Raw genomic sequence first — 27,094 nt, forward strand, 5'->3', positions numbered from 1 at the left:
TTATTTATCGGATAATAAAGCCATCAATCCGACAACATAATTAATATAATTATTTTGTAACTTGATTATTACTGGTTTGATCACAGTAAAATATTTGTTTGACAAAAATAATAATTTACTAAAAAAATATATATAGAAACATTTTGTCTAAAGTATACGAAGGCCTTCGAATTTAATTTGTGATCAACCATAATCAATACAAAATAAATACAAATAACACTGATGCAATTATTGAGAATATAACTCTCTAACTATTAATTACATAACTACTTAAAGTGCCGATCTAAGGATCCCGAAGTATTCACTGGACAAATCAAAATAATTATTAATTAATAAAAGAGTATATACTTCTCTCATGCTTGAAAGTCAAAAGTCATGACTGTGATCGAGAGCAATTGCATACGACGACTCTTGCAATATATCTCAACCTATCGTAGACTCGGTTCAAGTCTTAATTAATTAAATGTCCATCCATAATTACCGATTTAGAACCATTTATGATTACTAATTTATAACTTAGTATTAATTTCCATTACATACATATATAAATATATCTTGTAATCAAGTGGACTCAATCAATTCTATAATGAATCGAAATAATACATTTCATTCACCAATTGTATAATGCCTTAATAATAATATTTAGATAAGGAACCATGACTTTTACAATCCAAATAAGAATTTGCTATGCTAGGGCACACATATCCTAACAGCTCCCACTTGCCTTTATAGCCAATTCGAATCACATCTAACTCTAATGTTTTCCATATGACGATCAAACATCTTGATCGGTAAAGCCTTTGTGAATGGATCAGCAAGGTTGTGTTCCGATGCAATCTTGGCCACAAGTATATCTCCTCGCTTTACTATATCACGAACCACATGACGTTTCCTCTGAATGTGTCTTATTCCTTTATGAAATTTTGGGTCCTTGGTTTGGGCTATAGTCGCACTATTGTCACAATGAAGCGTCATAGGCCGATCTATATGCTCTATAACCTCCAGTTCAATTAGAAAGTTCCTCAACCAAACAGCTTCTTTTGCTACCTCAGAGGCTGCAATGTATTCTGCTTCTATGGTTGAGTCAGTAGTACAACCCTACTTTACACTCTTCCAACTAATTGCCCCCCCATTGAGTTTGAACATATATCCAGATGTAGATCTCTTGGCATCTGGATCCGATTGGAAATCAGAATCCGTATATCCGATTGGAACCAGATCATCACCTCCATAAATGAGCATGAGACTCTTAGTTCTTCTAAGGTATTTTAAGATATTCTTCACAGTTGACCAATGATTAAGTCTAGGATTGGACTGATATTTACTGACAATCCCTACAGAGTAACAGATGTCTGGTCTGGTATAGACCATGGCATACATGAGACTACCAACTGCCGAAGCATATGGTATCCGCCTCATTTGCTCAATTTCCTTATCAATCTTGGGAGACTGGTCATTAGAAAGAGCCAATCCATGTCTAAATGGTAAAAACCCTTTCTTAGAGTTTTTCATTCGAAACCTGGTCAGAACTTTGTCAATATAAGATTCTTGAGACAAGCCTATTTTCTTTTTAACCCGATCTCGCAAAAGCTTGATCCCAAGAATATAGCTTGCTTCTCCAAGATCTTTCATCTCAAATTATTGAAAAACCACCTTTTAACTGATGACAAAGCCTCTACATCATTACCAATGAGTAAGATGTCATCAACATAAAAAACGAGAATCATGATGACATTACCCTGTTTTTTCTTATAAACGCAAGGTTCAAACACGTTTTGTTCAAAGCCAAATAATTTGACTGCCTGATCAAAACAAATGTTCCATGTGCATGAAGCTTGCTTAAGTCCATAAATAAACGTATTTAACTTACACATACAGTCCTCACGACCTTTAACCACGAAACCGTCTGGTTGCCTCATATAGATGTCTTGTTTAAGATGACTATTTAAAAATGCCGTCTTAACATCCATCTGCCATATCTCATAATCATAATGAGCACAAATGGCCAAAAGAATGCGAATAGATTTAAGCATTGCAACTAGTGAGAATGTATCCTCATAATCAATACCTTCACGTTGAGTGAAGCCTTTGGCAACTAGTCTAGCTTTAAATGTCTCAACATTCCCATCCATTCCTCTCTTTCGTTTGTAGATCTACTTACAACCAATGGGCTGAACCCCATTAGGAAGTTCTACAATTTCCTTGACTTTGTTAGAATATATAGATTCCAACTCTGATTTCATATCTATATCGGTCAATGTTTCCGCATAGCTTACTGGGTCCGACTCATGCTTATCGGGGACGACCTCATAGACCTCACCCAAAAGAGTGAGTTTGTCGGGTCGGATGATAGTCCTCCCACTACGCGAAGGATCGGTGCAGGAATCGATGCACTAGATGATGGTAATTCAGCAGGGACTTCCTGTGTCTCATCATTCTCATTATTTATATTAGGTGTGTCCATAGGGGGTATATCTGATATGCTAACCATCTCCTCTAACACTATTTGGCTATTAGGTCTGTGGTTCATAATATAATCCTCCTCCAGGTAAACAGCATGAGTATTGATAATAACCTTATTGTCCCCGGGATCATAAAATAATCCACCTCTAATGCCCTTAGGATAGCCAACAAATAAGCATGTATCTGATCTTGCTTCCAACTTGTCTGCCTGTTTCTTATGCACGTGTGCTGGACACCTCCCATATATGCATGTGATTTAAACTAGGTTTCTGTCCAAACTACAGCTCATATGGCGTTCTCGAAACAGACTTGGATGGAACACAGTTCTCTTGAAATTTTACGAATGAATTTTTTTCGTTTAATTTTCTTTTCTGAGCTCTGTTTCATGTCGCTTAGTGTCATCTTGAGTGCTCGGAATTGGTTTCTGAGACTCTTTCATGTGAATTAACAACTTCCTTTGAGCACCGAGTCATTTTCGCATTTTTCGTTTTTCGGACACTATGCGCTATTTCGTCTTTTCCCTATTCTGTCATTTTCCCTATTTCCTCTTATCTCCGTTTGTCAGTTTTTGGTACAACCTCACTTCTCATGTTCGGAGTTGGTTTTTGACTTCACGTGCCTTCATCTTGAGTGGTTTCCTCGAAATACGTATCTTTACTTTTGCAAAAAAGTACTCTGGTTGCTCCCGATGCCTACAGGGGCATGGATGCACAATTCTTTAGAATCTTTTTCATTTCTTGGGGTATTTTTCGTAAATATCTTTTGAAGATATTTTATTTCAGGGGCATCTAAGAAAATATCTTTTGGAAGATATTTTCATTCTGGGGCAATTTCGCAGTGAACCCTTTTTATAGGGCCATTGTGCAATTAACGAAAGTTATTGCAAAAATGTCTCGTCTGGAGCCTGGATCCTCGTACGGGATTCATTTTCACTTTTTGTTGACTTGTAAATTCATAGAATTTCCATCTGGTCATTTTTCTCTAGTTTCAGAGTTTCTGGACCCAGTTGCAGCTGAACTTGTTCAGGGCATAACTTTCTGCTTGGGACTCAGTTTTCAACGTCGTTTCTTCCATTGTTCATATTTTCTCATTTTGAATCTTTTTTGTTCACGGAGTTTTGCCGTTTGAGCGCGTTTGCTCAAAATCCACTTTTCCAGACCCGGCGGGGCCCTTTCGGGGCAGTTTTTGAGACTTACTATAAATAGGATGCCCTAAAGTGAAAAATCAGATTTTGGTCATCTTCCCCACCTCTCTTGGCCGGATCTCCTAGTAGCCATGGCTGCCACTTTCTCTTTAACGACCCGAATTTCTCAACCCGGTGCGTTAGTGATGACCGAAAGTTGACCCGATAACGGACCCGAAATGCGGAAGCGGAAGAAGCCAAATGACCTCAAGAGATGTATGTCATCCCTAAGGCCCCAAAATGACTCTCCATGAAGCCACGGAACTCAAATAAGCCAAGCAAATGAAGCAAGAATGCCTAACCCGAAAAGAGATGAACTAAGGGCAAAATGGTCATTTCTCACTGAAAAGGGTGCCACCGTGCACACCATTGGAAGGATAACGAAAAATGAACAAAATTAGACTTAAGAATCGTTTGATTCTGAGTCCAGGCAGAAAAGATATGAAATTCCAACACCCGATGCGAAAGTTATGAAGCAATAACTTAACTTTTTCCAATATTTTCATAATAAACTTTGAAAACAAAAGTGCATAGAAAACGAGATACATGTGATTGGCCTCCGGCCTCATCTCATACATGTTAAATATATTGAAAAGAGTGCACTTACGTACACCTTACATATATGAATCAACGAATACAAGTTTAAACAAATAGGGCTACAAAGAGGCATTTTATGCTAACACTTGCATAAAATAGAAACTTAGAAACTGTAAGCCATCCAAGGAGCAATGGAATCTTCAAATCCCGAGTCCTGTACCTGAAATATGCCCCAGTATCGTAGGGGTGAGTAACATAAAGCTACTCGTAGGAGATGAGCATACATCGACCTAGCATTTTACAATTTTATCACCTTATGGTGATACATGTTAAAGGGGCTCATGCCACCTAACGTCTATGTCAAGATGAGACCCAGGGAGCATCCTAAGCTACCTAGATCATTTATATCATAATCACATTGTTCATGCAATTCAAACAACATGGAAACATGTTATACAAGGCAACAAGATATAGATTCTCAAAGTCTTCAACTTGAAATCCAAAATACGAAAACAACAAGTGTGGGTCATGCCACCCAACGTCTATGTTCAAAATGAATCTATAAGGTCATTCCTAAACTACATTTGAACATCAAAACACAAATTATGATATCGATGCAATTTAACTAACAATGGAACTTCCAATACAACGCATGAAGCATGCTTTCACAAAGCTACATCTTAAGCTCAAAATAGGAAATCAAATAAGGAACAACAAGTTACAATATCATCTAGTTATCAACTTGAAATGAAATACGAAATCAAACAAAGTGGATACTCGGACGTCACGCCGGATCAGACCGACAACATAGTTACTTTAGGGTTACTATCCCATGGGTAACCTCCCTATGTGCGCACTAGACTATATAGAGGGACAATCCCCCGTACTTGAACCAAGTCCTAGCCGTAGTCAAACAACGACATCCCCAAGTTTCCAAAATCAACAAATTGTGCAACAACGTATATATATCAACACAAATACAAGATATCAATTATTTACCAAGCACAATCCAAATTTTGGAAACTTATACAATACATGCTCAAAATTCACAACTACTATGGCATATAAGATGTCAAATCCAAAGTGTGCAATTCCTTACACATAGCAACAATATATTCAATAAGGAAAAACATATTCTCATGAATATAAAAGTAACAACTATGTTATCCAATGCTCAAAAGTAATCAAGTGAACATTCATCAAATCCAAATCCATGATTTAAATATAGAAACAACTTCCAAAATGCAATTAAATTCATGGAGTAATAAAGTAGAATTTAATTAAATATAAATAGTTAAATTCTCTAAATTCCAAGTTAATCCAAATAACCTCAATTTAATATATATTGAAAGAAATGTCATGGTCATCATATATATAACATCAAATGACAAGTTAAGTGATTAAAATACTTAAAATAAAATTAATCAAGCTAATTAATTAATTTCCTCCAGATTTTTAAACAATTCCAAATGCCTTCAATTTAATCTATGTTAGAGAACATGCCAAGGCCTATTTAAATACCACATTACAACTTGATTTAATGCTTGATACAACCATGTGAATTAAACTTTCACTAAAGATAAATATTAAATAAAAGTTGTAATTCTTAATCAAATGATCCAAATTTAATACATGTTAACTAACATATCTAAGCATAATTTCCCAGCATGTTACAATTCAAATCAAAGTTATACATCATCATAAATTTTAAATCTTATACAAAGAAATAAAAATTACTAACTTTCTAGATTTGATACAAGGCATACATATATGTTGTATAATCATGGTAAACACACAATACAACACACAAATAATCCTAAAACATTCCCTACCTCAATTGGAATGAAAATCCCAATTACCACCGAAATGAAATCGCCCCAAATTTTCGGTCCGCAAAACAGATTTTTCAGCTTGCTACCTTCAACTTGTAAAATTCATAAAAAATTCAATTCTAACCCAAATTGAATGAATCCAAAGCCCAATGAAAGCTTAAATACTGTAATTTGATTATATTAATTTAGTTTAACAAAATATTTTCCCAATTGAAACATTTTTGACCCACAACTTTGGAACAAATTCTGCCCAGAAAACACATTTTCAGCCTGTAGCTTCCAACTTTGAAAATTCATGAAAAATTCATTTGACATCCAAATTGGGCAAACCTAATTTATTTTGGAAGTAAACATATGAGAGTGTAAAACTGAAAATTTAAGCCATGATCCAATGTCAAAAGGTTAGTGAAATAAATCATCTAAAAATATGTTTTCCAGCTGCAATAAAAACATGGACAGCATATAGTTTCGGATTTTTAAAAAAATTTAGAAATTCTCTAAAATCATGAAAAAATTCTGATTAGTGTAAAACCCATGGGGGAAGTTCCAGTAAAAATTTCAAGGTAATTGAAGCATCACAGCTCCAGATAAAAATTCATTTCCTGACCAAAAAGGAAAAGCTTCAAATTTCCAGCAACTAGCTTGTAACTTCAAAAATTCATAACTAATTCATTTTAAATCCAAATTACATGAAACCAAAACTAAATGAAAGATAATTGAGTATATTTTCATATTCTATACTTAATTTGACAAGATTAATTTTAAGTTAAAACAGTTTAAGGGCAAAATACAAGTCCTTCTCTTCCATGCGTGTAAAATACTCAATAATGACATATAAATACTTCAAAATAATAGATCAATACCTCACTAGAGAATTGAATCTCTAGATACCAAAGCAAAACTAGGAGTTAGGCTAGATCCTTCAAGGGTTTTGAAGAGGAGGATGAGGGGAACAAAAAGTATCCAAGTTTTATGGTCTAAAGTAAGTGGAAGGGCCTCAAATATCAAGGTCAATGCCTAAGGCTTTAAGCTCCATCCATGGAGGCTAGGGTTTTCTTGTAAGGAAGAGAATGAAATAATGTGGTTAAGTGTGAGTGGAGGAAATAGAAATCCTCCACTCACTATGTGCTCTTACACTATGGTCAACACACACATCTATGGTCAATTGCACAAAAAACCTCCTTTAAAACTATAATCCCAAAGTGGCCCAAAGATATTTGCAAGACTAAATTGTGAACCTACACTTGTAATAATTAAATAATGACCCACTACTAGCAGCCAACTTGCATTCAGATTAATGTAGTTGACCAAGGGTGACCGCCTGACTCACCTAAAGTTTGAGCGGATATTTTTTTATTTTTTTATTAATAATATAGTTAAGTTTTTATAATGCAGTTCGAACAATCAAATTATATTTTTTATAAATAAAATAATATATATCTATATATATATATATATATATATATATATACATACATGCATGCTTAATGATAGTGACTAGCCAGAGAGCATGGAAAGAGAAGCAAAAGTCCAAATGGGGAGAAATTACTAAATGATTTTGGTCCATTTGATATTTTGTGAATTATCTCAATAGACTACTATTCAATAAAGATTCTTGATAACTTTTCAAAATAATAAAATTATTTTTCTAAATTTATATCACAATCATTAATTATCACAACAAATCAGTTATATAATTGAACAAAAATCGTTGTCAAATTTATCATTTTTTTTTATGTATTAATATATTTTTGTGAGTCATTTTTTAATTTTAAAATCCGATTTAACTGATTTATTAAATCAGAATCATCTAATAATTTTTTTCAAATGAATAATATCTTTCAGATGGGTACAGAGAGAGAATGGTATGGGCCCCGCATTGCAAAGCAGGGCCAGAGAAATTAAACACATCATTTTGGAATTTATTTGTCTCGTCAAATCACCATTTGACACTTAACAATGGATCACAAATTCAAATTTTCAATGTTCCGGGACCATTTCACCATCCACAAAAAATGAGATCCACCCATTTCTAGTTTGACGTTTCAAATGAGACCGACCGATCATTTTTTGGAATCAAACCAATAGTCCCCTAACTAGGTTTTTTTTTTTTCATATTTATTTTATGGATTAAACTAATTAAAGTCCTTATAGTAAAAAAATGAAAAAAGATTCTCCTGCCAATCGTAATCACCCAAATTATTTTAAAGTATATGTTGGACCCGTAAAACTATTATTTTATGTAACGTAGAAAGCACGGGTTTAAAGTAATAAAACTGCCAGATAGAATATTTTATTGCGACTCAAAGACGATGGGATTAAAAAAACCTAACACCGTTGTGACCTTCCTAATCCCAGTATACGGTGTATACCTATTAAAGTCAAGTCGTTGTATTAAACAAAGGATAAAAATAATTAAAAAAATTAACTTTTTTTTTTGGTCTTATAATAAACTCTACTTTTTCATTAAACCGAACAAAAAAAAAAAAAAAACTTCATAATTTATTCTCTAGAATTGTTTAATTCATCCATTTTTTTCTACCATTCAACCAATTTTTTTCTTTTCTACCGATAGAAGCATAAAAAATAAAAATACCTGTGATCAGCAACGTGCATTTTGGAGTAGCCACCATAGGTGATGCTACCATCCCAGAAAATGCCATTGTAAGTGAGCTGAATCTGGTCGCAGTAGTTCTCTTGAGAGTCTTGGCAGAACTCACACTCCAGACACGAAGAGGCCAAGCATCCAACCCCTACCCTGTCTCCTACCTTAAAATTCTTTACATTGCTTCCCACCTTTGTTATCACTCCGGTTATTTCATGACTAACATAATTGACAAACACATATTAAATTTAAAATTAGTTATTTTTCAAACACATATGTATATGTTCATGTTTTTGTACTATATATATATATATATATATTTGTAAACTTGTACGTACCCGGGGACGACAGGGTACATGGTGATACCCCAATCATTCTTGACAAAATGAAGATCGGTGTGGCATATCCCACAATACAAGATCCTAATGGTCACATCATTGATACCGTTTTCTCTGTTCGTTATATATAAGGTTAGATTACCAAATATATCTACTTTTAGAACGAAAAAATAAAAAATAAATGTCTAAACTATTATTATTGGTGAACGTACTCTTTTCAAATAATAATAATAATAATAATACTAATAATAATAATAATTAATACCTTCGTTTGAAGAGGTAAGGAGTAATCTTGCCGGAGGAATCATGGGCCGCCCAGCCGGCAACCGTCTGTGTGTGGTTTGGGGTTGTTTGGGCCATGTGTTTATGTGTGTGAGAGAGTAAGACGGGGGTTGGGATGAAGATAGTCTGTGAGAGAGAGTGTGTGTGTGTGTGAGAGAGAGAGAAAATGTGTGTGTGAGAGAGTAAGACGGGGGTTGGGATGAAGATAGTCTGTGAGAGAGAGTGTGTGTGTGTGTGAGAGAGAGTGAGAGGGCGGGTTGGGATGAAGATGGTGACTCCCTGACTTGTTCACTGGGGCATATATGGTGATTGGTGGGGAGACTAAATGAATACACTCCATGGGATGTTAACGTCAACGTGTTTCACAACGTCCGTAGTAGTTGGCTGATCGGCAGGTTGAATTAATTATTGGATATATCATATATGACATGTATAAATTTAATGTTTAGCTCAATTCATTAATTTCTATTTTTTTTTTTTTTTTTTTTCTTTCCGTATTCGTATATTTTCATTAGAGAACAATTTGGACTTGGAAATGGAGCAGGTTCATGTAAATTGAAGCCAAATTCCACATTCTAACGTCATGATTCATATTTGAATTTTAATTGAATCATATGATCAGTGTGGTCATATCGAGTACATATAATTTAAATGGGAAATAAAGATAAATGTAATTGATTTCAGTTGAATCTCAAATAAAAACTCCATTTATTTCATAAATAAGTTGGACTGGTATTCTTTTAAAGGGTGTTTTAAAAAAGATTCATATTAAATTGTTTTTGCATTTGGATTCATAATTATAATTTAAACTCTTAATGAACTTCAGATCGGATCAGATCCAATGTTAAAACTGTTGGGAAATGTACAAGTTTTAAAAAAACTTTTAAGGGATTTTCATACATAAACCTTGATTCATCACATAGAGACGAGTTTTATACAAAAATAAAAGATGATGTATCATTCAATTAACAGTTTGAATACTTACATCAAAAGTCTGAGTAAACCTTTAAATCTTTCATCTAAAGTGAATGTTCTCACTTATTGTAGACCTTTTTAAAAATCACCAATATGGCTCGATGAATGTCCTTAGAGTCAAGGCTTGTGGTAGCCTCCTTTAGAAGAGATAGCAAACCCTAAAATTTAGAGAGAGAAAATATATTTCTTTTTCTTCTTCTAAAAGTCACCTTTAAAATATACATGGACCTATGTATATATAGGCAAAATAAAAATTAAAAAAAGAAATAATAAATCATTCTCCATCTCTAACTCAAATATCTCAATTCTAATAGGACTCCAATATCAACTTGGGTTATGAGTGAGAATCCTTTGAATTTACTATTTTCATGGTTACTATAAATTAAAAATGGTCTGGTCCATCAAACCATGGACCCAATTCAATTAATTAATAAATTAATTTTTACTCTACTAAAAGAAATTAATTGCTCTCCAATTAAATAGTAAATAACCTCTAAGTCAATGTTGCACTTTGACCCTCTATGCATAATTATTTATCGGATAATAAAGCCATCAATCCGACAACATAATTAATATAATTATTTTGTAACTTGATTATTACTGGTTTGATCACAGTAAAATATTTGTTTGACAAAAATAATAATTTACTAAAAAAATATATATAGAAACATTTTGTCTAAAGTATACGAAGGCCTTCGAATTTAATTTGTGATCAACCATAATCAATACAAAATAAATACAAATAACACTGATGCAATTATTGAGAATATAACTCTCTAACTATTAATTACATAACTACTTAAAGTGCCGATCTAAGGATCCCGAAGTATTCACTGGACAAATCAAAATAATTATTAATTAATAAAAGAGTATATACTTCTCTCATGCTTGAAAGTCAAAAGTCATGACTGTGATCGAGAGCAATTGCATACGACGACTCTTGCAATATATCTCAACCTATCGTAGACTCGGTTCAAGTCTTAATTAATTAAATGTCCATCCATAATTACCGATTTAGAACCATTTATGATTACTAATTTATAACTTAGTATTAATTTCCATTACATACATATATAAATATATCTTGTAATCAAGTGGACTTAATCAGTTCTATAATGAATCGAAATAATACATTTCATTCACCAATTGTATAATGCCTTAATAATAATATTTAGATAAGGAACCATGACTTTTACAATCCAAATAAGAATTTGCTATGCTAGGGCACACATATCCTAACAGCTCCCACTTGCCTTTATAGCCAATTCGAATCACATCTAACTCTAATGTTTTCCATATGACGATCAAACATCTTGATCGGTAAAGCCTTTGTGAATGGATCAGCAAGGTTGTGTTCCGATGCAATCTTGGCCACAAGTATATCTCCTCGCTTTACTATATCACGAACCACATGACGTTTCCTCTGAATGTGTCTTATTCCTTTATGAAATTTTGGGTCCTTGGTTTGGGCTATAGTCGCACTATTGTCACAATGAAGCGTCATAGGCCGATCTATATGCTCTATAACCTCCAGTTCAATTAGAAAGTTCCTCAACCAAACAGCTTCTTTTGCTACCTCAGAGGCTGCAATGTATTCTGCTTCTATGGTTGAGTCAGTAGTACAACCCTGCTTTACACTCTTCCAACTAATTGCCCCTCCATTGAGTTTGAACATATATCCAGATGTAGATCTCTTGGCATCTGGATCCGATTGGAAATCAGAATCCGTATATCCGATTGGAACCAGATCATCACCTCCATAAATGAGCATGAGACTCTTAGTTCTTCTAAGGTATTTTAAGATATTCTTCACAGTTGACCAATGATTAAGTCTAGGATTGGACTGATATTTACTGACAATCCCTACAGAGTAACAGATGTCTGGTCTGGTATAGACCATGGCATACATGAGACTACCAACTGCCGAAGCATATGGTATCCGCCTCATTTGCTCAATTTCCTTATCAATCTTGGGAGACTGGTCATTAGAAAGAGCCAATCCATGTCTAAATGGTAAAAACCCTTTCTTAGAGTTTTTCATTCGAAACCTGGTCAGAACTTTGTCAATATAAGATTCTTGAGACAAGCCTATTTTCTTTTTAACCCGATCACGCAAAAGCTTGATCCCAAGAATATAGCTTGCTTCTCCAAGATCTTTCATCTCAAATTATTGAAAAACCACCTTTTAACTGATGACAAAGCCTCTACATCATTACCAATGAGTAAGATGTCATCAACATAAAAAACGAGAATCATGATGACATTACCCTGTTTTTTCTTATAAACGCAAGGTTCAAACACTTTTTGTTCAAAGCCAAATAATTTGACTGCCTGATCAAAACAAATGTTCCATGTGCATGAAGCTTGCTTAAGTCCATAAATAAACGTATTTAACTTACACATACAGTCCTCACGACCTTTAACCACGAAACCGTCTGGTTGCCTCATATAGATGTCTTGTTTAAGATGACCATTTAAAAATGCCGTCTTAACATCCATCTGCCATATCTCATAATCATAATGAGCACAAATGGCCAAAAGAATGCGAATAGATTTAAGCATTGCAACTAGTGAGAATGTATCCTCATAATCAATACCTTCACGTTGAGTGAAGCCTTTGGCAACTAGTCTAGCTTTAAATGTCTCAACATTCCCATCCATTCCTCTCTTTCGTTTGTAGATCTACTTACAACCAATGGGCTGAACCCCATTAGGAAGTTCTACAATTTCCTTGACTTTGTTAGAATATATAGATTCCAACTCTGATTTCATATCTATATCGGTCAATGTTTCCGCATAGCTTACTGGGTCCGACTCATGCTTATCGGGGACGACCTCATAGACCTCACCCAAAAGAGTGAGTTTGTCGGGTCGGATGATAGTCCTCCCACTACACGAAGGATCGGTGCAGGAATCGATGCACTAGATGATGGTAATTCAGCAGGGACTTCCTGTGTCTCATCATTCTCATTATTTATATTAGGTGTGTCCATAGGGGGTATATCTGATATGCTAACCATCTCCTCTAACACTATTTGGCTATTAGGTCTGTGGTTCATAATATAATCCTCCTCCAGGTAAACAGCATGAGTATTGATAATAACCTTATTGTCCCCGGGATCATAAAATAATCCACCTCTAATGCCCTTAGGATAGCCAACAAATAAGCATGTATCTGATCTTGCTTCCAACTTGTCTGCCTGTTTCTTATGCACGTGTGCTGGACACCTCCCATATATGCATGTGATTTAAACTAGGTTTCTGTCCAAACCACAGCTCATATGGCGTTCTCGAAACAGACTTGGATGGAACACAGTTCTCTTGAAATTTTACGAATGAATTTTTTTCGTTTAATTTTCTTTTCTGAGCTCTGTTTCATGTCGCTTAGTGTCATCTTGAGTGCTCGGAATTGGTTTCTGAGACTCTTTCATGTGAATTAACAACTTCCTTTGAGCACCGAGTCATTTTCGCATTTTTCGTTTTTCGGACACTATGCGCTATTTCGTCTTTTCCCTATTCTGTCATTTTCCCTATTTCCTCTTATCTCCGTTTGTCAGTTTTTGGTACAACCTCACTTCTCATGTTCGGAGTTGGTTTTTGACTTCACGTGCCTTCATCTTGAGTGGTTTCCTCGAAATACGTATCTTTACTTTTGCAAAAAAGTACTCTGGTTGCTCCCGATGCCTACAGGGGCATGGATGCACAATTCTTTAGAATCTTTTTCATTTCTTGGGGTATTTTTCGTAAATATCTTTTGAAGATATTTTATTTCAGGGGCATCTAAGAAAATATCTTTTGGAAGATATTTTCATTCTGGGGCAATTTCGCAGTGAACCCTTTTTGTAGGGCCATTGTGCAATTAACGAAAGTTATTGCAAAAATGTCTCGTCTGGAGCCTGGATCCTCGTACGGGATTCATTTTCACTTTTTGTTGACTTGTAAATTCATAGAATTTCCATCTGGTCATTTTTCTCTAGTTTCAGAGTTTCTGGACCCAGTTGCAGCTGAACTTGTTCAGGGCATAACTTTCTGCTTGGGACTCAGTTTTCAACGTCGTTTCTTCCATTGTTCATATTTTCTCATTTTGAATCTTTTTTGTTCACGGAGTTTTGCCGTTTGAGCGCGTTTGCTCAAAATCCACTTTTCCAGACCCGGCGGGGCCCTTTCGGGGTAGTTTTTGAGACTTACTATAAATAGGATGCCCTAAAGTGAAAAATCAGATTTTGGTCATCTTCCCCACCTCTCTTGGCCGGATCTCCTAGTAGCCATGGCTGCCACTTTCTCTTTAACGACCCGAATTTCTCAACCCGGTGCGTTAGTGATGAACCGAAAGTTGACCCGATAACGGACCCGAAATGCGGAAGCGGAAGAAGCTAAATGACCTCAAGAGATGTATGTCATCCCTAAGGCCCCAAAATGACTCTCCATGAAGCCACGGAACTCAAATAAGCCAAGCAAATGAAGCAAGAATGCCTAACCCGAAAAGAGATGAACTAAGGGCAAAATGGTCATTTCTCACTGAAAAGGGTGCCACCGTGCACACCATTGGAAGGATAACGAAAAATGAACAAAATTAGACTTAAGAATCGTTTGATTCTGAGTCCAGGCAGAAAAGATATGAAATTCCAACACCCGATGCGAAAGTTATGAAGCAATAACTTAACTTTTTCCAATATTTTCATAATAAACTTTGAAAACAAAAGTGCATAGAAAACGAGATACATGTGATTGGCCTCCGGCCTCATCTCATACATGTTAAATATATTGAAAAGAGTGCACTTACGTACACCTTACATATATGAATCAACGAATACAAGTTTAAACAAATAGGGCTACAAAGAGGCATTTTATGCTAACACTTGCATAAAATAGAAACTTAGAAACTGTAAGCCATCCAAGGAGCAATGGAATCTTCAAATCCCGAGTCCTGTACCTGAAATATGCCCCAGTATCGTAGGGGTGAGTAACATAAAGCTACTCGTAGGAGATGAGCATACATCGACCTAGCATTTTACAATTTTATCACCTTATGGTGATACATGTTAAAGGGGCTCATGCCACCTAACGTCTATGTCAAGATGAGACCCAGGGAGCATCCTAAGCTACCTAGATCATTTATATCATAATCACATTGTTCATGCAATTCAAACAACATGGAAACATGTTATACAAGGCAACAAGATATAGATTCTCAAAGTCTTCAACTTGAAATCCAAAATACGAAAACAACAAGTGTGGGTCATGCCACCCAACGTCTATGTTCAAAATGAATCTATAAGGTCATTCCTAAACTACATTTGAACATCAAAACACAAATTATGATATCGATGCAATTTAACTAACAATGGAACTTCCAATACAACGCATGAAGCATGCTTTCACAAAGCTACATCTTAAGCTCAAAATAGGAAATCAAATAAGGAACAACAAGTTACAATATCATCTAGTTATCAACTTGAAATGAAATACGAAATCAAACAAAGTGGATACTCGGACGTCACGCCGGATCAGACCGACAACATAGTTACTTTAGGGTTACTATCCCATGGGTAACCTCCCTATGTGCGCACTAGACTATATAGAGGGACAATCCCCCGTACTTGAACCAAGTCCTAGCCGTAGTCAAACAACGACATCCCCAAGTTTCCAAAATCAACAAATTGTGCAACAACGTATATATATCAACACAAATACAAGATATCAATTATTTACCAAGCACAATCCAAATTTTGGAAACTTATACAATACATGCTCAAAATTCACAACTACTATGGCATATAAGATGTCAAATCCAAAGTGTGCAATTCCTTACACATAGCAACAATATATTCAATAAGGAAAAACATATTCTCATGAATATAAAAGTAACAACTATGTTATCCAATGCTCAAAAGTAATCAAGTGAACATTCATCAAATCCAAATCCATGATTTAAATATAGAAACAACTTCCAAAATGCAATTAAATTCATGGAGTAATAAAGTAGAATTTAATTAAATATAAATAGTTAAATTCTCTAAATTCCAAGTTAATCCAAATAACCTCAATTTAATATATATTGAAAGAAATGTCATGGTCATCATATATATAACATCAAATGACAAGTTAAGTGATTAAAATACTTAAAATAAAATTAATCAAGCTAATTAATTAATTTCCTCCAGATTTTTAAACAATTCCAAATGCCTTCAATTTAATCTATGTTAGAGAACATGCCAAGGCCTATTTAAATACCACATTACAACTTGATTTAATGCTTGATACAACCATGTGAATTAAACTTTCACTAAAGATAAATATTAAATAAAAGTTATAATTCTTAATCAAATGATCCAAATTTAATACATGTTAACTAACATATCTAAGCATAATTTCCCAGCATGTTACAATTCAAATCAAAGTTATACATCATCATAAATTTTAAATCTTATACAAAGAAATAAAAATTACTAACTTTCTAGATTTGATACAAGGCATACATATATGTTGTATAATCATGGTAAACACACAATACAACACACAAATAATCCTAAAACATTCCCTACCTCAATTGGAATGAAAATCCCAATTACCACCGAAATGAAATCGCCCCAAATTTTCGGTCCGCAAAACAGATTTTTCAGCTTGCTACCTTCAACTTGTAAAATTCATAAAAAATTCAATTCTAACCCAAATTGAATGAATCCAAAGCCCAATGAAAGCTTAAATACTGTAATTTGATTATATTAATTTAGTTTAACAAAATATTTTCCCAATTGAAACATTTTTGACCCACAACTTTGGAACAAATTCTGCCCAGAAAACACATTTTCAGCCTGTAGCTTCCAACTTTGAAAATTCATGAAAAATTCATTTGACATCCAAATTGGGCAAACCTAATTTATTTTGGAAGTAAACATATGAGAGTGTAAAACTGAAAATTTAAGCCATGATCCAATGTCAAAAGGTTAGTGAAATAAATCATCTAAAAATATGTTTTCCAGCTGCAATAAAAACATGGACAGCATATAGTTTCGGATTTTTAAAAAAATTTAGAAATTCTCTAAAATCATGAAAAAATTCTGATTAGTGTAAAACCCATGGGGGAAGTTCCAGTAAAAATTTCAAGGTAATTGAAGCATCACAGCTCCAGATAAAAATTCATTTCCTGACCAAAAAGGAAAAGCTTCAAATTTCCAGCAACTAGCTTGTAACTTCAAAAATTCATAACTAATTCATTTTAAATCCAAATTACATGAAACCAAAACTAAATGAAAGATAATTGAGTATATTTTCATATTCTATACTTAATTTGACAAGATTAATTTTAAGTTAAAACAGTTTAAGGGCAAAATACAAGTCCTTCTCTTCCATGCGTGTAAAATACTCAATAATGACATATAAATACTTCAAAATAATAGATCAATACCTCACTAGAGAATTGAATCTCTAGATACCAAAGCAAAACTAGGAGTTAGGCTAGATCCTTCAAGGGTTTTGAAGAGGAGGATGAGGGGAACAAAAAGTATCCAAGTTTTATGGTCTAAAGTAAGTGGAAGGGCCTCAAATATCAAGGTCAATGCCTAAGGCTTTAAGCTCCATCCATGGAGGCTAGGGTTTTCTTGTAAGGAAGAGAATGAAATAATGTGGTTAAGTGTGAGTGGAGGAAATAGAAATCCTCCACTCACTATGTGCTCTTACACTATGGTCAACACACACATCTATGGTCAATTGCACAAAAAACCTCCTTTAAAACCATAATCCCAAAGTGGCCCAAAGATATTTGCAAGACTAAATTGTGAACCTACACTTGTCACCAATCCATGGCTCTTTCCTAGGCTTAATCCCACACCTACACTTGTCAATCATCCAAGCCAACAAGTGCACCAATCCTAGGCTAAAAAGTGGGTGAATCCTCACCCTCCAAATGTCATCATCTAATGCATTAAAGTGTTTCCACACAAATGTCAATAAGTGGACCAATGAGAGTGTGACACTTGTCACACTTTTTTAAAATTGCAAAAAGGTCCTTTTTGAAAATATCTTTCAAATTTAATTGTAAAATGGTCCCTAAGATGAAAAATAATTACTTTATTTAATTACACTAAAACCCCACAAGTTAAGAATAATTACACTAAAGTATGCATTAATGCCCCTTTATGAAAGAAGTAAGCAATCAACATGCTTTTCTAGAAAAGTAAAAATACCACTATCATGGAAATCAAATATCATGAATGCATGCAAAACCGGAATCAAATCTGAGCACAAAAAGTGAGGTTGTGTAAGGAAAAAGGATAAACGAGAAAAAGGCAAAATGTGAATAGTGTTCGGAAAAATAAAATATGGAAATGACACAATCCCCAAAGGAAGTTGTCAATCCAAGGAAAAGAGTCTCGGAAATCATTCCAGAGCACTCGAGACGACATCAAGTGATGAAAAACCGAACCCAAGAAGGAAAAAACAACGGAAAAAAAAATATTCGTTAAAATCTGAGAAAAAGAAAAGGAAGAAAAATGACCGGGTCATTACAACCGTCCCACCTTAAAGGAATTTCTTCCCCAAAATCTAGCCCCAATAAAACAAAAAGGCGAAACCAGGATAACTACGGAGTACATCTCTGAGTATCCCTCATAACATGCTATGAAAGCAATCCCAAAACTGAAGACAATGTACAACCCCATGTTATTCGCACCCACGTGCTCACGACAGGACAACCCCTCAAAAAAAAAGTGATCACATGGCCACACCACAAGTCGAAACTCACACACAGAACTTAAGGCCAGACGAGGGAACGGAAGACAATAATCGAAAGTACCCCTCCTGACGAACCATCATAAGGAACCAAAAACAACCACCAACAGAACTCCAAGATATCCATGAATCAAATCAAAGTATTAAACAAAGACGACATGGCAGTACGAATAGCGACCAGAACCCGCCCACGACGTACTTAAATGTGTGGTAGCAATGACAATTCCTAGTGTCCGCCCACACTTACTCGTCAGTAAGGTAGCATCGACAGTAACTAGCACCCGCCCACAGCACACAACTTGTACGGTAGCATGACAGTATAAGGCACCAATTCATAACCTGCCCCCACTAGGTCTACCCATGAAACTTCTCGATATAAATGACTTCAATGTCAAAAATGATCACTACCAAAAGCACTACGGAAACCAACATTTTGTGAGAGTTGAGATATGGACCAAAGATGTCCGGCCGGACCATCCTGGCCAATCCCAAAACTCTGACAATAATGCTATAGGCACCGCTACGCTTAAGGCCTTAAATCCTCAATACAAAAGGACCAACAATTTTAACATCTCAAAACACTATTATCAACAACATCAATTACGAATCCAAAGTCTGACAAGCAAAACAGCATCTCCAAAATCCCAGATATCATCCTAAAATAGATCAACTATAAGACTACTCACCGTAATCAAACATCGGATCAAAATCCCTATCACGGATAACTAGATCCTCAAAATACAAGTCCACGAAGTGGCACACACATCAAAATCTTGACAACCAAGGTCATAGAACGAGTCTCTCAAAATCGTACTTGACAACACCAAGCTAAATCAAAATTCCTCAATTTTGATCCATCTATAAACAACCACTGGAACTACGATTCCTCAAGGCCATGCCTTGTCATAACTAGGACTAGAAAACTCCACAAACAAGCCATATCCAACAACGATCCTCCAAAACTCCTCCTAAGAGTCAACCACATCCATGCCTCCAAAACTGGAACAAGTCTCCAAAAGACATTCTCAAAAGAGCATCGAGCTCACCTCACAAATCAAATAATCCTCAAAGATATGGACATAAGTTTCCGTAAAATGATCTCACACCAATCAACTCACTTACGCACCACAACCATCAACAACTACGGCAGGAACTCCCCAAGGGAAGACACGAAAGAAAGGGGACCACCAGTCCTAAAAAGGACAACACCACGACTCCATCTTTGAAATAAAAGACAACAAAGTCAACGACTTCACCCCCTACATGGAAGTAAGTCAACCAAAATCTATCAAATCCTCACCAAGGACTCAAGACAACAACGATGATCCTCATGGACCAACCAACCCCAAAACAGTGCACAACGCAACGGAGGGAAGAGACTCACTCCTTGTGAAGTCCCTAACACGAACCAGCACAAAACCATTGTGGAAACCCGCATACAGACTACGTGCGACCAAGGGAAACAAATGGGAAAACCAAACCTGAAAGTCATGCATATGACAAGGAATTCAACTACCAGAAAGAAAATCTACTTACATAGATGAAAATCAAAAGCATATGTTGCACATCTCCACATAAACACAAAAGCATGTCATTAAAGCGCAGTAACAACATAGCATCTCGAAGCATATAAGAAAGGCATGCTATTGCCACACAACAAGAAGGCAAACGTGGATAGACCTCCACCTACTCATGCATCACAATATCATAAATCATACTACTAACATAGTAGTAAATGAAACTGCAGAAAACAAAAATGATGCAACCATGAACCCTATGGACATCGTATCCTAGAGTGCCTAGGTAAAAAGAAAGGACCAGTCCTAGCCATACACTGACTCCAAAAACCAATGCAACAATAACTTGTCTCAAAACAAACATGAGCCCTTACCACAATGGTAAGACTCTTACAATCCATCTCTGAATCTAAGGGTGACACTACAAGTGACACTAACAATGTAATGCTCTCTCTACCCGAAGCATCTATCAATCGACTTGACCCCAAAAGTGTCATCGCGCAAGGAGAACTCAAAGAAAATGACAACTCTAGCCATACAATTAGACAGCCAAATCGATCACTACGACTGATCCCCAAAACAACCATCATCATTATCGATCAAAAGTTGTGGATTTAGAGCATGTATTGTATAGGTTTCCAAATTTGGTTGTGCTTAGTAGATAGTTGATTATCTTGCATATTCCTGTTGATATATACGTTGTTGCACAACTTGTTGATTTTGGAAACTTAGGGATGTCGTTGTTTAACTATGGCTAGGACGTGGTTCTAGTACGGGGGATAGTTCCTCTATATGTAGTCTAGTGCGCACATAGGGAGGTTATCCATGGGCTAGTAACCCTAAAGTAACTATGTTGTCGGTCTGATTCGGCGTGACGTCCGAGTATCCACTTTGTTTGATTTCGTATTTCATTTTCAAGTTGATAACTAGATGATGTTGTAACTTGTTGTTTCTTATTTGTCGTTCCATTTTAAGTTATATGATGTTAACTTTGCGAAATTGTGCTTTATGCGTTGTATTGGAAGTTCCACTGTTGGTTAAATTGCATCGATATTGAAAATTGTGTTTTGACGTTCTAACAAAGCTTAGGATTGATCCTATTGATTCATTTATAACTTAGACGTTAGGTGGCATGACCCACTTCTGTTGTTTTCGTGCTTTAGATTTCAAGCTGATAGCTTTAAGAAATTGTATTTTGTTGCCTTGTATAATATGCTTTTATGTGGTTAGATTGCATTGAAGTTGTAAATCGCGTTTTGATTGTTCAGCATGGCCTAGGATGATTTCTTAGACTTATTCAGAACATAGACGTTAGGTGACATGAGCACTTTAGTTGTTTCTGTATTCAAGATTGCAAGTTAATACCTTTAAGAACCTATATCTTGTTGCTTTGTATAACGTGCTTCCATATTGTTGAAATGGCATAGATGATGTGATTTATTCTAGAAACACTCTAAGGTAGCTTAGGATACTCCCTAAGTCTCATTTCGATATAGACGTTAGGTGGCATGAACCCCTTTAACATGGTTCACCTTAAGGTGATAAATTTGTAAAATGCTAGGTCGATGCATGCTCATCTCCTACGAGTATCTTTATGTTACTCACCCCTACGATAGTGGGGCATATTTCAGGTACGAAGACTTGGTTCATGACGCCTAGCAATCCTTGGATGTTGTGTAGCTTTCAAGTTTCCATTTCATGCAAATGTTAGCATGAAATGTCATTTTGTAGACTTATATGTCAAAATATGTATATTTGATTCCATGTATGTAATGTGTACTTAAGTACACTCCTTTCAATGTATTTGATATGTATGAGATGAGGCCGGAGGCCAATGACCATTATATTGTATCCTATGTACTTTTTAACTTCATGAAATATTGTGAAAATCTTGAAAAATCGCAAGTCATTGCTTCACCATGGTTGCATCGGGTGTGGGAATTCCATTCTCATTCTTTCATAGGGTCTCATAAATCATGTTTGAAGTGTGGCCAAGGGCCAAACGGTTATTTGATCCCGTTTTGTATTTTTGGATTCTGAGTTTTCATTCCAAGTTCCATTTTTGCCTTTTTGCCCGTTGGGGGGTCGGATTTTGTATCGGTAGTATTTTTAAGTCGTGGACCATTGTAGCACGTCCAAATAGGTAAGTTACGTTTGCGTGCATGGTCGTTTCTGGGTAAAACCTTATCGTTTGTGTTTTGAGCCTTTTGTGAATTCATTTCGAATTTTTTTTGCATATTCTGATCTAGGTGCATTATAGAATTTTTACGGTGGTTTTATTTCTTCTTTCAACATGTTGAATATAAAACATGATTTTAGAGGGGGTTTCTTTTCCGTGTTTTTCTAGAAAATGTCGTCTTGATATCAAAAATCGCTTACGAAGTTCAGCTCTCAGTTTTTCAATTTAGCAGCTTTTAGGACCTCCATGACCAGATTTCATGGAGGGGCATTTTGGGCATTCTACATTGTGTTTTTTTTTTTAATTCTCTTGCAAGTCACGTAGAAAACTCAATTTTGAGGGGGGGGGGGTTTCTTCTTTGTGTTTTTGAAAAAGAAATTCATCTAGACCTCCAAATTCAACCTCTATTCTGGATTTTTCTGAAAAATAACCCCACCGCACTTTATGGGCTGCTGCTACCAGCCATGTGTGCACCCAGCGCGCGCGCGGCGTGCATGGGTGCGCGCATGGGGCTGTCATGGCCCCTCATCGGGCCGCCGCGACGTCAATTCTTCTTTTGGGCTTTTCTCCTTCGTCTGGACTCCGATTCAAGTGATTTTTTTTTTTAACTTGATTATTTTTTTGTCGTCTATCCAACGGTGTGCTCGGTTACACCCGGATATTTTTGAATAATTACTAGTTTGCCCTTAAAGCTTTAAGTGTCCATTTTTCGTCTTCATGCCGTTTCCCCTTCGTCCAGACTCCGAATCATGCGATTTTTGAGTCCATCTTGATTAGTTTTTCGTTGTTCTTCTAGCGGTGTGCTCAGTGGCACCTGAATCTACAGTTTTCAGAAATGACTATTTTGCCCCTGGGAGCTTATTTGTCATGTTTTCAATCTTTTGCTTCCGCATCAGTTCTTGTTAAGTTCCACGACCTCATGGAAGGTCACTCTGACTTCTTAGAGTCTTGTTTTCCGTTTTCGCTTCCGCATTCGGATCCGTTATCGGATCATCCTTGCGGTTCATCACAGGACACGCTAGCCTAAAAACTAGGGTCGTCACAGGTTTTGTGATACCCCTAGGATTCAAGACACGGGTTGATCAGGCCCAGGCCCAAACCCGAGAGAATATTAAACAATTAATATTTAAAACGAACACAGATTACAAAATGATTTAAGAAATAAATAAAAGCTGAAAGAAATCTAAGTTTAAAAATCCTTGAATAAATTAAAATTAAAATCCAGAAATCCAATCCTCCATAAAACCTCAAATAATTTAACAACTCGGGAATCCATCTCTAGTGGACCCCTAATAAAAATCCAAACTGAAATGAAACTACTAAAAGAATATCCAAAGTAAACCATGGAGAGAACTCCTACGTCGTCGGAAGAGTGAGTGATAGTCTCTGCTCAGCACGATCAAGCCTACGACTAGAACTGTCGAACACCTGAAAAATAGAAGTGGGTCAGGCCCACGAACAAGTTCTATCCTACTACAATTCAAGCAGAGACTCGATACGTATGTACATCCTAACCAACTCAACAATAACTATATAGTCCGTAAATATATATATATATATATATATATATATATATATATATATACATACTAAAGGACTCTCACTGGACTACAGGCCGATCTCAACTTGAATAGAGGCAATATGCAAAATGCACCTGAAGTGGGTATGTATACCTAAGCCTAACAGGGTACACCTCCAACCATCATAGCCAGCTATGCATCCCAATGCATATACGCGCCCTAACCATCGATCTTGAGACTCAAGCTCATATCGAGGTACCATAACAATATATTTAAAATCCATCCAGAATCCATAGTAGTGCCGCTCAACCATTCGTTGCCTTGACACTACAAATCAATAGGATTTAACTTTTAGTTAATCCATCCCTTAATTCCATAGTAGGTAAGACTTAGCGTTTTTGAGCTAATCCCTTTAGTATGCCACCGTCCCATACCGGTGCATACAATCCATCCATCTAGCAGTTGATAATATAGACAAGGAATGTAAATATCAACTAATCCATACATCCAATAATTGATAATTAAAATATCAAATATAAACATCAATTGTTCCATACTAAGCATGATAAAATCCTGTAATTTAACAGGCTTATTTGATACGACTCCACACAGTCCAATAATTGATAATACAGATCCTACATGTAAACATCAATTAATTCCAAGTAAGCATAATAAAATATATAAATTCACATGCTTATCTATAACACTGGAACATGATTTAAACTATAAAATCATTTTTGAAAAATTACTAAGACAATGATGAACAATTTTAATCCTCCACATTTAAAACAGTATACCAATTTGTATAAGAATTTTATACTGTTCAAACTATAATACAAGGTAATTAATTATGCATTAACAAGGCTCTTGGGAGTTTTAAATAAGGTCAGGACACCTCTGAGAACCTCTAGTATAGCTTTTAATTAAACTGAAACATCAAAATCCAAGTATAGGAGTAAAATCCATCGCTGAAATAAAAAAAAAAAAATTGAAAATCCACAAAGGAGCAGGCTATAAAAAGATGTAGAGTAGGCTCCAATTTAAGGTAGAGGGGGCTCAACTTTTAGGTAGAGGAGGCTCAACTTAGGTAGAGGGGGCTCAACTTTTAGGTAGAGCAGGCTCAACTCCCTTGGAGCCGCCTCTACATCATGTGGAGCCAGCTCCACTTCAATGGAGCCGCCTTCACTTCAATGGAGCCGCCTCCATTGAAGGGTGCATGTGATACCTCTCGGATCCAAGACACGGGTTGATCAGGCCCAGGCCCAAACCCGAGGGAATATCAAACAATTAATATTTTAAAGTGAACACAGAATACAAAGTGAATAACAAAAAAATAATATAATGAGCTGAAAGAAATCTAAAATATAAAATCCTTTAAAATTAAATACTTAAAATCCCATATAATAATAATCCAATTCCAAAACCTCCAAGGGTACAACTCAGGAATCCATCCCGTGGACCCCTAATAAGAAAACCAAATTGAACTGAAAAACTAAAAGAAAACTATATGAACAGAGATCCTACGTCGTCGGAAGAATGAGTGGTCATCTCTGCTCAACACGAACAAGCTCAAGTCTAGAACTGACGTACACCTGAAAAAAATAGGAGTGGGTCAGGCCCATGAATAAGTTCTATCCTACTACAATCCAAGCAGAGACTCGATACGCATATATATTCTAACCAACTCAACAATAACTATATAATCCGCGTATATATATATATATATATATATATATATATATATATATATCCACACTATGGACTCTCACTGGACTATGATATGGGTCTCAACCTGAGTAGAAGGTAACATGCAAAACGCACCTGAGTGGGCATGACTACCTAAGCCTAACAGGGTATACCTCAACCAGCATAGCCAGTTACGCATCCTATTGCATATACGCTCCCTAACCGTTGACTCTGAGACTCAAGCTCAAGTCATAGTACCATAATAATATATTTAAAATCCGTTCACATTCATCCATAAGAAATCCAGTAAGTCGTTCAGCTTATTCAACCGCACAGACTTAAGTCATTCAGCTTATTCAACCGCACGGACTTATACATAAGGAGGATTCTATTTTGTGATCCATTTCCTTATTCCAAAGTAGGTAGGACTTAGCAATTTGAGCTAATCCAAACCTAGTATGTCACCGTCCCATACCGGTACATACAATCCAATACATCCAACAGTTGATAGAATACATAATCAATGCACATAGCAACTGAACCATAATAAGCATAAATAGAAATATAGACTAACATGCTTACTCCAGTAATTGATAGATCAAAATAATAAGACATATCAATTAATTCCATAATGAACATAAATTAAATAGATAAGCATCATGTTCATCCTATATCTTCTTTACAAATTATCTTACTCTGAGCATGTAGATAATTTATTCTTCTCGTCCATAAAACCATGACAAGTCTAATAAAACCATAATAATTATCATGCTTGTCCATTATTAATAGTATCATATTAATTAAAACTTCCACTCACAGAGAATAAATAAATTAAGGTTCAGTAATTTAAAATCCCTCTGCACTGGAATAAAACAATTTCCGTCGAGACTTACCAGTGTTCAAGCTATAAAAACCTACGGGTTTATTAAGCATTAATCCACTCTCACAAGTGTTAACTAAACTTAGAACATCTCAAAACACCCAAGTATAGCTTCCTACAGAATCTGAAAATCCCAAAATCCGAGTTCTGTAGCCAAACAGGTTGTAGAAAACGTAAAACTGGAAGCCGGTTGAAAGAGCCTGCTCTTTCCAAAGAAAGAGCTTGCTCTTTATTGCTTGGAGCCGGCTCTCCTAGACTTGGAGGTGGCTCCAAGAACCCTTAGAGCCGGCTCCATGTTCCCATGGAGCCTGCTCTTTGCTCCAAAGAGCCGGCTCTTTGAAATCTTGGACCATCTCTTCTCTGTTCT

At 35.8% G+C, this 27,094-nt stretch overlaps 1 protein-coding gene and 1 long non-coding RNA gene across 4 annotated transcripts; both read right to left on the minus strand.

Annotated features, from left to right (window-relative positions):
- Positions 1–4,145: 4,145 nt before the first annotated feature.
- Positions 4,146–9,523, minus strand: LOC132273554 (probable cinnamyl alcohol dehydrogenase 6). Of its 3 annotated transcripts, none has more exons than XR_009470142.1 (5): positions 9,224–9,522; positions 8,959–9,072; positions 8,612–8,839; positions 6,016–6,101; positions 4,146–4,403 (listed from the first exon to the last, which is right to left on the minus strand). XR_009470142.1 is itself a non-coding variant. In XM_059774520.1 (4 exons), the coding sequence occupies exons 1-4, from the start codon at positions 9,316–9,318 to the stop codon at positions 4,289–4,291; spliced, it is 552 nt and encodes a 183-aa protein (XP_059630503.1). In that variant the 5' UTR covers positions 9,319–9,523; the 3' UTR covers positions 4,146–4,288. The 3 variants fall into 3 exon arrangements, 1 of the variants encoding a protein (XP_059630503.1); XR_009470141.1 differs by having other exon boundaries at positions 6,016–6,107; XM_059774520.1 differs by lacking the exon at positions 6,016–6,101 and having other exon boundaries at positions 9,224–9,523.
- A 5,367-nt stretch (positions 9,524–14,890) lies between these two features.
- On the minus strand, positions 14,891–17,998 carry LOC132273556 (uncharacterized). Its single transcript, XR_009470143.1, has 2 exons — positions 16,761–17,998; positions 14,891–15,148 (listed from the first exon to the last, which is right to left on the minus strand). It is a non-coding gene; the product is annotated as an uncharacterized LOC132273556 (long non-coding RNA).
- Between the last annotated feature and the right edge of the window lie 9,096 nt (positions 17,999–27,094).

Source organism: Cornus florida, unplaced genomic scaffold (assembly GCF_030987335.1).
Source record: "Cornus florida cultivar Cherokee Brave unplaced genomic scaffold, ASM3098733v1 CherokeeBrave_3.0.0_Hap2_Chr09, whole genome shotgun sequence".
Lineage (NCBI taxonomy): Eukaryota > Viridiplantae > Streptophyta > Magnoliopsida > Cornales > Cornaceae > Cornus > Cornus florida.